Source organism: Heloderma suspectum, chromosome 16 (assembly GCF_057233095.1).
Source record: "Heloderma suspectum isolate Gila_16-S chromosome 16, 16-S_ref, whole genome shotgun sequence".
Taxonomy (NCBI): Eukaryota; Metazoa; Chordata; class Lepidosauria; order Squamata; family Helodermatidae; genus Heloderma; species Heloderma suspectum.
Genome location: NC_139473.1, coordinates 15,091,905 through 15,105,526, shown reverse-complemented (window position 1 = coordinate 15,105,526; position 13,622 = coordinate 15,091,905). Strand labels below are relative to the sequence as shown.

General features: G+C 47.9%; 1 protein-coding gene across 3 annotated transcripts in view; it reads right to left on the bottom strand.

Moving 5' to 3' along the window:
- The window catches only part of CASTOR2 (cytosolic arginine sensor for mTORC1 subunit 2), a 119,959-nt gene that overhangs the window by 9,000 nt on the left and 97,337 nt on the right, over positions 1–13,622 (bottom strand). For 2 of the 3 annotated variants that reach the window (XM_084822485.1, XM_084822484.1), the window contains exons 6-7: positions 11,184–11,294; positions 10,679–10,761 (exon numbers count right to left, since the gene is read on the bottom strand). In XM_084822485.1, the coding sequence (XP_084678611.1) occupies positions 10,679–10,761; positions 11,184–11,294 (194 nt within the window). Of the gene's footprint in view, positions 1–297; positions 1,826–10,678; positions 10,762–11,183; positions 11,295–13,622 lie in introns of all 3 variants that reach the window. The other variant, XR_014786104.1, reaches the window with a different exon arrangement.

Genomic DNA, 13,622 nt, shown 5'->3' with positions numbered 1-13,622 from the left:
TCAGCCCAAACGAATACTACCTCAGCCCAAACGAATACTACCTCTTCAATTACAATTAATTTGCAAATGTGTGCAAAAAATGCAAAAAATAAGAGTGACTTTTTTCTTTATGAGCCCTTTCACCTCCCCCCATAAAAATGCCAAAAATTTGACCTGAGTGCTAATCCAACAAAAACAAGCCAAAGGTCAATTGGAGGGGCCACCCCGAAGCATTTTCCCAATTCCCACCCAGATCCTGCTCCAAAATGTAAGCATTTCCCCTTCAATTAATTACCCCCACTCATCTATCATCATTACCTTGATAAAGTACATTCAGAATAAAAATAAAGTGGTGCACAGTTTCATTGGGATCGTTCAAAATGCTGGATGGGAGGTGTGAGGCCTGGAGGGTGGGGCAGAGGAAAGGGTGGAAGGAAGCAGGTTAGGAACCAGCAGTGGAGGCTGGTGGACAGCTCCTTTAGAGTTCTGACTGGTTGTGACTGGTTGATTCACCCCCCCCCCCGACATCAGAACCAGCCTCCACTGGCTGCCCGTCAACGATACGCCAGGATGCTCCGAAATTCTGGCTGATTTGTTTTGTGCACGTGAAGCTTCAGTCTCCTTTCCTAAAGAGAGGCTCATCCATCAAGCAATCGGCACCCTCCACACTAGGGCTGTGCACCCCTTCGGCCCGAAGCCCAAGCTCTGAGTTGAAGCGGAGTGTTTCGCACTGCCTCCGAGGCAAGGAGGAAGGGGCATGAAGTGGCACAAAGCGGGTTGGGTTGCTCTGAGGTGCTTCGGTGCAATCCGGAAGCCCAACTGTGCTGCTGCCTCTGCCCAGGCCCCAGCTCCTTACCTGGGTCTTCTGGATGGGTGCCAGCAACTGTCTTGTTGTCCTGGGCGGGGGAGGGGGGGAGAGAGCCATTTTTAAAATGCTCCATCCATCCATCCATCCATCCATCCATCCATCCATCCATCCATCCATCCAAACATCCAAACATCATCATAGATTATGGTAGCCTTTCCCAACCTGGAAGGCACCAGATTGGGGAAGGCTGAATTAAGGAATATGTCTTCGGAATGCTAGATTGCTTCTCCTTTAAATCATAGGAAAAGCCCTGTTAATTCACCTTCACCATTCAGATGACAAGGTCATGCGGTGGTGGAGCAGAGCCTTTCTCATGAACTTTTGAGATTTGAACTGGGAGTCCCTTGAGATGAAGCTTGTACGAAGTAACCCAGCGTAAGGGCCCAGCTAAGGAGCTGGGGGCTGGGTGGCGTGTCAGCCCCCCCCCCCGAAGCAGGATGTCCAAATCCTGCTTCGGCTCCAGGCCGAAGTGGGCTGAACCCCTTGAATCAGCCCAAAGCAAACTGGGCCCGCCTCGAAGCGGCCTCCGAGGCAGATTGCGGGGTCCGTGCAACAGCCTTACTCCACATCCATGCAGAGAGGCTATGGGGGAGAATAGCCCCAGACAACCACAGTAAGTAAGGCAAGCCCCCCACACTGTGCTCCGTCAGATGCTGTCACTGCTCCTGCTCTGAAAAACAACAACCGTGGAGCTCTGCTTCTCTGCAGCGCCCGTCCACTGGAAGTATGGCCTTTCGGAACATCTCCTGTACGGGGCACAGAAGCCACACCAACGCCATCCGGAAGGGATGCTCTCCTTTCACAAGTTGCTTCAGCTAGCAGGGAAAGAAGCACTGGGATTTGCAAAAATATTGGGCAAAAACCACACTGGTTCTCTCTCTCTCTCTCTCTCAAAAATGGATGCTCCAAGAAGGTCATCTGTTGATTGCCGTGAGTGGTTCTCTCTCTCCTCTTGGCATTTCCTTTTGCTCGGAGCATCTGTGAATGCACGGGAGGGCAGTTAAACAGGCCACAGATGATCAGGCGGCCTGCGGAGTACATAACCTTTATTGCATGGGGAGAGTGTGAAAGAAACGGAAGAGGGGGCGAGATCGGAGGTAGCCCGCCGACTTGCCGATGGGGGATTTATCGGGAAATTATCAAAGTGCCCATCATTGATTGCTGATGAGAAAGGGAGTCTGTATAGGGCAGGGTGAGCAGAGGATGCTGCAATGCTTTTCTACATGCTGGGACATGTTCCCCTCTTTATCCTATGGGGATCCATGCAGTGGAGACCAAGTGGGACTGTTTAATACTTACAATGGACCACTGCAAGTGAGATGCGTACAGCCCCGGCACAAGCTCTCCTGCTGCCTGAGGCAGGGGAGAACGTGTCGCATCATGCCCACACCCCCTTCCTATTCCCCTTCCACCATCATGCCCCCTTCCCCTTACATTTGTGGCCACCATGTCAGCATTATGGAGAGCCATGAAGCTGGGAGAAGTGGCCATGGGGCTCTCACGAGAGTCCTGCAGCCACTTCTTCCGGCCATGCAGCTCTCCATTGAGGTGACACGGCAGCAAACGTGAAGGGAAGAAGGCATGCGCAACGAGGGAAACAGAGGGTGGGGCGCTGCTCCAGAGAGTCCTGCCAGCTGCTGCGACAAATGCCATGGTGGGAGAGCAGCTGCTGGGACTCTCTGGAACATCCGCTGGAGGTGGTGGGGCAGTGGCGATGTGCCAGCAATGGCGGGCCCTCTTGGCTGGGTGGTGGTGGTGGAGGGGAACAGTGCAATTTGCTGCTCCTCCCACTCCGCTGCCTGATGCAGGCACTTCACCCCGCTTCATGGGAGGGCTGGCCCCGTACCTGTCACAAAATGCTGCAGTGTGGAGCGCTTCTGTTCAGGATGCTGCCAGCCATGCCCTTTTTCATGATACTCCATTCTGTCCCCCCCTCACCCAGTTTTCCATCCCTTCCCCACAATAGTCCGTCACTATTCTGCACACACAGGAGCAGTTTTGACTGCGCTATTTGGTCTCTCCCTCCCCCACCCCCGCCACACACACTGTTACAGTTTTTCTTCTAAAGATTTTTTTGTGCTTCTGCAAAACCCGGGATTCCCCCCACCTTCTGGTACCTCTTTTCGTGCATGCAGCTGCTGCTGCTTTGGCTAAATAAAGGATCCAAGCTCAGAGAATGAGTTTGTTATTAATACACAATATTAAACTATGACAACCTACGTTTTAAGGTCTAAGTATGCATACAGATTTAGCATGTGCTTCTCTTCCTGAAACTCAGTCTTTCTCCACGAGAAAGAAAAAACTTGCATGATCAAAACGGGCTGGGGGTCAGCCTGGCAATATTACCCCCGCACACACTCCCCCCCCCCCCGCGCTGTTTGCATCTCCTCTGTGCCAAACAATGCTCCCTTAACGTGTGCCACAGCTCCTGATGAACTTCCCAGGAGACCCCTCCAGCTTGGGACAAACAAACCATATCCCAGAATTTTCCTCTTCCACGCCTGAGGAGCTGGCACAGTGCAGCGGTGGGCAGGAAGCAAATCTCCAGATGTTTTGGACTTCAATGCTCAGGATTCCTGACCATTGGCCCCGCTGACCAACTGGGAGTTGAAGTCCAAAACATCTGGCAATCTACCTTCTGCCCACACTGGTGTCGGTCTAAAACCAGGGAGACCCGGTTCAATCCCCACTTGTCTATGAAACTCGCTGGGCCACTGCGGGACAGTTACTACAGTTACTACTACATTGGATAGGCGGTTGCCTCCGAGTTCGGAGGCGGCCGCCTATCTGGATAGGATTGTGCCCTAAAGGTGAGAAGAGGATCTAGTTTATGGGCCGCTGCTTTGATTTTGTGAAATGTGTTGGGCGGCCTACCCAGCCAAACACAATAACACGGGAATATGGTTCTTTTGTCCCTGGGTCTCTAGTTCCCCTGGTCTCCTCCTCCTTCGACCGCCCGAAGATGCCATGTGTGTTGTCACTCTCCCCAGGTGACCCCTGCGCTGTGAGTATTTTACCTCAAGATTCATGTAGGTCAGTGAGCTTTTTACAATTCCGCTCTGCTGTCCTTTTTTGCCCCTGCATATATTCCTTTAATAAATACCTTTTTCCAGTTTGGACCTGAGGTCTGAGCATGAGTTTCTGGTGAGAAGAGAGGCTTCTCTCACCTGTCTAGCCGCTCAGCTCACCTTACCTGTGTTTACTTGGGAATTAAGAGGAAAGCCGGCTGCCTGCCCACAGATGGGAGTCCTCACCTGGCCGCTACTTCATCCCAGGCAGTTACTTAGCTCATAGCTCTGGGGTCCCCCCACCCAGAGTTAGAGGGAAAAGGGATGGTGGCAGCATCCTCCTGATCAAATAGATGCATGCACAACTGGCCTGCCTCACAAGGCAGTTGTGGCATGGCTGAACATTATATACACTCCTCTGCACTCCCTATTTTATTATTTTATTATTATCAAAACAACCCTGTGAGGTAGGTTAGGCTGTAGTAGTAACTGAAACGGCCATAACGTTTTCAGTTTTCAGGATAAATACAGGAAATTTGGAGACCTGTCAGCCCGCATGGAGGGGATTCCACCTGCCAAATTTCAGACAGTTTGGCCCATTAGGTTTTGTGCTAGGCACAGATAAAATGTGCTGTTCTCAGAAACTCAAACCAAAGGTCATAAAGGGATAATCAGAAAAGTTAGGTGTTTAAGCAGTGATTACTAGGAGGAGGTCACTATCCCTAATCTCTGCTGTAGGCTTCTTTGAAGTGCAAATAACCCCTCTCCCCTAGTACTACTAAATTTGGTAATCTGGGGCCAGATAAAGTTGGCATCCAGGCTGTGGACTGCCAATTTGCCATCTTGGACTCAAGAGATGGTTGATTCATGCAACTGCCCTGTGGTAAAAAAATTCTGGATTTCTAAAGTCTGGGCAACTTAATGTGCCTAGCTCCATCTTTTTCCAACCCATATAACTTCTCTCTCTCTCTCTCTCTCTCTCATACTCTGATTGTAACAGTAGGGATGTTGGAGAAATCTGCAATGGATTTGGGGGTAACAATGGACATAGGCGCATGCACTGCAACGGAGAGAACAGCTCTGATAGCGCCCAATAATAGTCTTCAGACACATGTAGGAAGAAAGCCAGACTATGAAGCACATGGTCTTCGATGTCTATATACTAATGCCCAGAGTATGGGAAACAAACAGAATGAACTTGAACTCTTAATACAAGAGGGAAATTATGACTTGATAGGTATAACTGAGACTTGGTGGGATGACTCTCATGACTGGAATACAGCAATTGAAGGATATAACTTGTTCAAAAAGAACAGGAGGAACAGAAAGGGAGGTGGGGTTGCACTATATGTGAAAAATACATATCTCTGCACAGAAATACAGGAGGAGGAGCTTGGTAGCCCCATCGAGAGCATCTGGATCAAAATAAAGGGAGCAAAGAATAAAAGGAACCTGGTGGTCGGAGTCTACTACCGGCCACCCAATCAAAGAGAAGACGAGGATGAAACTTTTGAAAAGCAAATAGCCAACGTTTTAAGGTAGCATGATGTAGTAGTAATGGGGGACTTCAATTTCCCCGATATTTGTTGGGAGACAAATTCTGTAAAACGGGGCCCCTCCAGGAAATTCCTGACTTGTGTGTCGGATCACTTCCTCCTACAGAAAGTAGAGGAAGGAACTAGAGGATCGGCTATCCTTGACTTGATCCTAACCAACAGAGATGACTTAGTGGATAAAGTAGCAGTTACAGGAACTCTGGGGGAAAGCGACCATGTTGTACTTCAGTTCTTGGCTCTAAGGGAAGCAAAAGCCGAGTGTAGTCAAACGCGTACCCTGGATTTTAGGAAAGCTGATTTTAATAAACTCAGAACAATGATCAGTAAGGTCCCATGGCAAGCGACTCTAATGAGAAAAGGAATCGAAGATGGGTGGGAGCTTTTAAAAAAGGAAATTCTCAAGGCACAATTACACACAATTCCATCAAGAAGAAAAGGTGGACGACAACAGAAGAAGCCAATGTGGCTTCACAAAATGCTTAGAGATGACCTGAAAACAAAAAAGGACACATATAGGAAGTGGAAAGAAGGCCAGGTAACAAAGGAAGAGGACAGGCAGGTAGCACAGAATTGCAGGGATGGCGTCAGGAAGGCTAAAGCTGAGAACGAGCTGAGGTTAGCGAGGGATGCTAAAAACAACAAAAAGGCTTTCTTCAGCTACATGCATGGTAAAAGGCAGAGGAAAGAAATGGTGGTTCAGCTATTAAATAAGGATGGCAAAACGGTAACAGATGACAAAGAAAAGGCAGAGGTGCTCAATTCCTACTTTGGCTCAGTCTTCTCCCAAAAGAGGGTCTATGACCCCCTGGCAAAGGCGAAGTACAGGCTGAAGGGACAGGATTGCAGCTTGAGATCGATAGGCATATGGTCAAGGAACACCTAATTACTTTGAATGAGTTCAAATCTCCAGGGCCAGATGAACTCCATCCTAGAGTAATAAAGGAACTGGCAGAAGAACTCTCAGAACCGCTGTCTATTCTCTTTGAGAAATCATGGAGGATGGGTGAAGTGCCAGATGACTGGAGGAGGGCTAATGTTGTCCCTATCTGCAAAAAGGGTATAAAGGAGGAACCTGGGAACTACAGACCAGTCAGTCTGACATCAATCCCTGGGGAAATTCTGGAGCAGATTATAAAGCAATCCATCTGTAAGCACCTTGAAAACAATGCAGTGATGACTTGAAGCCAACATGGATTTGTCAAGAACAAATCCTGCCAGACAAATCTGAGCTCACTTTTTGATCAAGTAACCTCCCTTGTGGACCGTGGGAATGCAGTAGACATAATATACCTCAACTTCAGCAAAGGTTTTGACAAAGTGCCCTATGATATCCTGATGCCCAACTAGCTCAAAGAGGGCTAGATGAAATAAAGATCCAGTGGATACACAGTTGGCTACAGAATTGGACTCAAAGAGTGCTTCTCAATGGGACCATCTCAAACTGGGGAGAGGTAACGAGTGGGGTACCGCAGGGCTCAGTCCTGGGCCCAGTGCTCTTCAACATTTTTATTAATGACTTGGAGGAGGAGGTGCAGGGAATCCTGATCAAATTTGCAGATGACACAAAATTGGGCGGGATAGCTAATACCCTGGAAGACAGAAACAAAATTCAAAGTGATCTTGATAGACTGGAATGCTGGGCAGAAAACAACAGCATGACATTTAACAGGGATATATGCCAAGTTCTGCCCCTAGGAAAAAGAAACCAAATGCACAGTTACAAGATGGGGGATATGTGGCTCAACAACACTACAAGCGAGAAGGATCTTGGAATGCTTGTCAATCACAAGCTGAATATGAGCCAACAATGCAATGTGGCTGCAAAAAAGGCCAATGCTATTTGGGGCTGCATTAATAGAAGCACAGCTTCCAAATGCTGGGAAGTACTAGTTCCCCTCTACTCAGCACTGGTTAGGCCTTCTGGGCACCACACTTTAAGAAGGATGCAGACAAACTGGAGAGGGTTCAGAGGGGGGCAACAAAGATGATCAGAGGACTGGAAACAAAGCCCTGTGAGGAGAAACTGAAAGCACTGGGCATGTTTAGCCTTGAGAAGAGAAGACTGAGGGGAGACAGGGTAGCGCTCCTCAAGTCCTTGAAAGACTGTCACAGAGAGGAAGGCCAGGATCTCTTCTCGATCATCCCAGAGTGCAGGACGTGGAATACTGGGCTCAAGTTACAGGAAGCCAGATTCTGGCTGAACATCAGGAGAAACATCCTGACTGTTAGAGCAATACGGCAATGGAAGCAATGACCTAGGGAGGCGGTGGGCTCTCCCACACTGGAGGCATTCAGGATGAGGCTGGACAGCCGTCTGTCAGGGATGCTCTGACTTGGATCCCTGCATTGAGCAGGGGGTTGGACTTGATGGCCTTGTAGGCCCCTTCCAACCCTACTGTTCTATGATTCTATGACCCTGAAGATGCCTCATATTGGGCTTGCTTGCTCTGCCACATAATGGAGTGTTATTTAAACAACCGACGTAGCGCTTTGCCCACTGTATTTTGAAATGCGGACATGTGTAGTGCTTTGCTTGACCACAAGCACGCACACACAGACACACAAGAGCAAAAGAAAAGCAAATACTGAACTACTTACAAGCACAGAAAAGGGTTTATATATATATATATATATTTAGGGAAAAGAGATAGAGTTGAAAAATGGGAAGGGAAGGAATGCAGGAAGAGCAGGGGGAGGGGAGAGCCAAGAACAAGGAAAGGGAAATACTTTTAAAATATTTTGTGCGTGGTTTTTATAAGGATCTAGCTGGAAAACTATGAAGGAGAGTGGGAAAGAGTACAACACCCCCTCCACACAGATCTAGCCAACAAGCTCTCTCCAGTAACAGCACCAGATCTCTCTCGCAATGAACAAATACAGGCTTTTTTCTCTAATATATCCAGTATTCCCACCCCCGTCCACCACCATCACTGACTGGAAACTGCTGGGTTACTTCAGCCCTAATTTGGCAACTAAAGTTGCCATTTGCCAAAGCTCGGTCCCTCCTCTCCCCCTCCCTGATCTTTCTCAGGTTGATACATTTTGGAGACAGGATGTCTGGGCTTCAGAAGGCATCGGAATAGCTCCGAATCTCTGAGGCGGACTGAGGCGCTTCATCGGTGACCCGCTTTGCTTTGGAGCGCTTTACTGCTGGTCTGATTTGCTTCAGATCACACCAAGGCACCCCCGAAACACCCCAATTCACTTCAGGATTCGGATTCGGCACCGAAGCAATGCATAGCCCTACTCTAAATACATAGATAGATCATTTCGGCAGGAAACTTTTTTACCTAATTTCCCTCGGCTTGTTTTTTGTTTGTTTTTGCTCTTCTGTTTCTACTGCTTTTGTTTTGTATTGTTCATTTATTGTTTTATTCTACTTTATAATATTTTGTTATACGGTTTCACCTTAAGGTATAACTATTTTTTAATAAGAATAAAATAAACAATCCCTTCGTTACCAACACCAGATCTTCTGGCGGCATGCTGGCACAAGACAGGAGTTACTACAGGAAGGGAAAGTGAGGAGAACTCAAGTAAGTTGCTTTTGAGCACCACAGGCTTGCGCCCAAGGGCTTCTGGGCTGTGACTGAGAAGTGAAAGGAGAGCTCCTCATGGTTGCCCCTCGCTCCATGTTCTCATCTGCTTCCATGAATGAGCCTATGCTGACACTTCTTTTATATTAAACTGTCCCAAACCAGCGCCAAAATAACAAAATGCAACAAATCCCACTGGTTTTAAACAGCAATCCAAAATAAAAAGAACAGCAGCCCTGCCTCAACGATAAGAGTAATCCGATCAGGAGAACAATAACTCAGAATTAAAAACCTGCCAGCGTGAGGAAGTCCTCACTAACTTTCTAAAACGAAGGACAAAGAAGGTGCTAGCCAGGCCTGTGAGAGAGGGAGTTCCAGACATCTGGGAGCCATTACCAAGAGGGCCCTGTCTTGTGTACCATCACTAAGAACAGAAGAACAGAAGAAGAACCATGCTGGATCAGACCAAGAGTCCGTCTAGTCCAGCATTCTGTTCACACAGTGGCCAACCAGCTGTCGACCGGGAACCCACAAGAAGGGCATGAGCGCAACAGCACCCTCCCACCCATGTTCCCCAGCAACTGGTTACATAGGCTCACTGCCTCTGGTCCTGGAGGGAGCACAGAGCCATTGAGACTAGTAGCCATGGATACCCTTTTCCTGCAGGAATTTGTCCAATCCTCTTTTAAAGCCGTCCAAATTGGTGGCCATCACTTCATGTGGCCACAGATGGTGGAGGGATGCAAAACAGAGCCTCCCCTGATGATTTCAATGGACAGGCAGAATCATGTGCAGGGGTGCGGGGTGTGTGCTTTACATACTTTGGACCTAAACCATTTAGGGATTTAAAGATAATAACCACCACCTTGCATTGGGCTTTGAAACAAACCAGAAGCCAGTGTTGGGAGTAAGACAGAATTGGAGTCATATGTTCTGAATCATGAGCCCAGAACAATGGCAGCAGCATCTGGCACCAGCTGTAGTTTCCAAGCACTCTTTAGAGGCAGCCATACACATTACATAACGTGATAATGTTTCAGCAATCGCAGACAGAAATAAACAGAAAGGGAATGCAGAATGGTGGGATTATACTTATACTGGTGGGAGAACCAATAGGGCAGGATTTCGCTTGGAGGAGGCGGTCAGGAATGAATCGGAGCATGTGGAGATGTCTGGCAGTTCACACTCAGATTCATAATGGGAACAGCCAGAACAGGGGGAGGCACCCTCCCTAGCGAGCCCAGATATGGCAGAACTTTCTTCCCAAGACCTTGTCACACAGGTGGCTCAGGCTGAACGGCTCCCCCTTTCCTCCATCTTGAGAACCAAGGTTTCAGAGGAGGAGGAGAGCAACGGGCGTGACTTGAGGGATGCTAGGGTCCGTCGTAGAGCGAAGTGGGAAAAGTTAGGGGCAGGGCTCAGATGCTCTGCTAGGTTGGCCACTTGTGAAAGCCAACGTAGCAGGGAGCTGCCCTAAGGAAGGTGTAGTTCACGCCCAGACTGCTGGCAATTTCTCTGAATTCCATTTCGTCTCCTTTATTTATATTCATAGATATGCGGATTAGCTATTTTCATTGAAGTCTGAGAGTTTCCTAGAACCTGCATTTGTAAAGAAGATAGTTATTAACTAATAAGGTAGCGTAGCTTGAAGCTTTGTTTCCTGGACTGCGTTGATTGCAAAGGGAAAGGATGAAGGAAACGTGACGGATGCCAGCTTATGGTGCAACATACCAAAGCCAAGGGGCTGACCGCCGATGCGAACCATCTTCCAGAGTTCTCCCGATGCACTTGTAAACAACAAATTGTTAGGAAACCTGAAAGAAAGAGAGAGAATGGAAAAACAAAACATGAAACTGTATGAAGAAAGAATGCAACAAACCCACGGATCAAAGACAAATCCAGGGGTACCTTGGGATATTTCAGAGGCCTTTGGTTCAGAATTTTGGCCCTGAATCAAGAACTCTGGGAGCAGAAGGAAGGTTTTGCCTGAGCACGCCATTTTGGATCACCTCCGTATGGTTGATATCAGATCACTGCCGTTGTTCACGTGTTCTGAGATGGGAGTCACAGGCCTCTAATTATTCCGGGGCCCTTTTAAGTCACTGCAGCCTCTGACTGACATATTGACTGTGTATGCCTGTCTATGCCTGTGCGCGCGCACACACAGCTGTGAAAACTCCTAGCAACTTCTCAAGGCTCTATGAATGGTATTTATGAAGCCGGTTTTGAGCCTCACCTTTTCTGTGTCTGTACATCCATCACCAAAGAAATGTAACCCTCAATGAGAGAAAATGAGAAAAAGCGAATGTGTTCGGAGTCTTCATTGCCCGCCACAGAATCTTTTACTCTGGGGGAAAGAAAGAGCCAGAGGCGAGAGTGGTTAGGATCTATGAAGCCTGCCTGAATTCTATAAGACATGGATTAAGGCTATCATCTGGCCACTTCTAGTCAATGGTAGATGCGTTAATATTGTTTTCTATGACCTCCTTCCAAGGAGAAGGAAGTTCAGGGAAGCTTTTCTAGACTACGTTCCTTTGGAGCTTAAAAAACAAACCAAACACCAGCAAAGTAGCTCTCCAGGGTCTCAGGGTGAGGTCTTCTCCATTACCAGAGCTTTATAACTGGAGATGCTGAGGACTGAACCTAGGACCTTCTGCATGGGCCTTAGGCACTCGGCCCTTGAGCGGTGTCTCCTTTCCTCTTTCTGATGAAAATCTTAAAAAAATAACTTGCAGGTCTTTAAAGTTTGATTATTTTACCAGCTGCTTTTGCTGCTTTTAACTGTTTGATCAGCTTGTATTTTAGCATATTTTATGATTACATAAACAACCCTGGAAACATGGTTGAAAGGAAGTATCCACATTTTTAAACAAGGAAATCTTATTCTAATCTTTACTAGGCAGGGACAAAACAGTCAATTTTGGATTCTCTTAGTTTCTCCTTTTTCCAATTTTAAGTTTGTTTCGTCCGGCTCCTGCATCATTTTTCAATTTTTTTAAAGTCCACACAAAAATTCAAACACATTTAAGAACATCAGAACATCAGAACATAAGAAGAGCCCTGCTGGGTCAGACCAAGGGTCCATCCAGTCCAGCATTCTGTTCACACAGTGGCCAACCAGCTGTCGACCAGGAACCCACTAGCAGGACATGAGTGCAACAGAGCCCTCAATCCAAGGCATAGCCTGGTGTCAGAGAACAGCATCTTGGAGCCCCTAAGGGGTTCCACACCCCTGGCTATGACCACCCCTGGTGAGGTGGGTGGACCAATGATTTGGCTCAGGATAAGGCAGCTTCCAATGGTTAGGGAAGGGGAGAGGGCAAGGAGATCATAAGAATGTCAGAAGAGCCCTGCTGGATCAGATCAAGGGTCCATCTAGTCCAGCGTTCTGTTCGCACAGTGGCCAACCAGCTGTTGACCAGGAACCCGCAAGCAGGACACGAGTGCATCAGCACCCTCCCACCCATGTTCCCCAGCAACTGGTGTACCTAGGCTCACTGCCTCTGGTACTGGAGATAGCACGTAGCCATCAGGACTAGTCGCCATTTCTCCTAATAGATGCATTTTAATGCAATTTTGCCTAATGTGCATTTTTGCAAATAATTCCCCGTGATATAACGCAGTTTTTGAGCTCCACAATGCCAAACCACTCTTTTGACCCCAAATAGAAATGATGCTGGAGGTCAGCCCTTCGCTTGCAGCAGCCAGCTTCCCTGCTAAAAGAAGGGTTTTTTAATTTAAAAAACCCTTAAGAAATAAAATAAAGATCAGGGAGGGCCTGGTGGATGCCAAGAGACATGTCTATAGGCACTTTGGAGAGCAGAGACACACGTTGGAGACCCCACAATTAAGGTGTCTTTATCCTCAGGAAAATGTTAGGCACAGGCAAACTTCCCAGCCCTAAACTCCTTTATTGGAAGCTAATGCTTCCCGCGCCCCCCTCCTGGAACTGTGGTATCTTCCTCTCCTGGGTGCTTTGGAGAGGAATATGAAATATTATTGTCAGGATTACTAATGCGCATTTATATAGCATTTTAGACTGTGCTGAAATGACTGCCTACGTTAACTTGCAAGCCTTACAACAACCCTATAAGGCAGTCCAGCATTATATACCCACTTTACAGATGGGGGAGGTTGAGATAGGCAAGCCACCTCTAATGCCAGCTAGTGAGTTCCTGGCAAAAATTTGAACCCTGGCCTTCCTAACCTGAAGCCACTGCAGTGCACTAGCTCTCATGAAGGATGACTCCATCTGCACGACTTCAAGCACCTACTGTGGATGGTCCTGCTCTGGATTTCGTGCACTCAGCAGGGGGGGTGGACTAGTTGGCCTAGGAGATCCCCTTCAACTCTGTGAGACTGTTGATCTCCTTGTGGACTGCTTTTCCATTCCAAGGTGTAGACACACAGCAACGAAGGAGAAAGAAATGTAGCCTGCTGTGTGTGTGTAGGCCCTCAGCAGGGCCGGCCCTACCACGAGGCAGAGTGAGGTAGTTGCGTCAGGCAGCAAATGTTGGGTGTCATGAAAGGGCAGCAAATTATTAGTTATTGTCAGGGTGGAAATTGAGCCCATAGAACCCCAGAGCAGTTCTGATTCTGAGGAGGATCAGCAATCCGTGGGAGAGGGGCCAGCTCATCCCTCACAGGCACAGCAGCTGGCAGACATTCCTCCTGC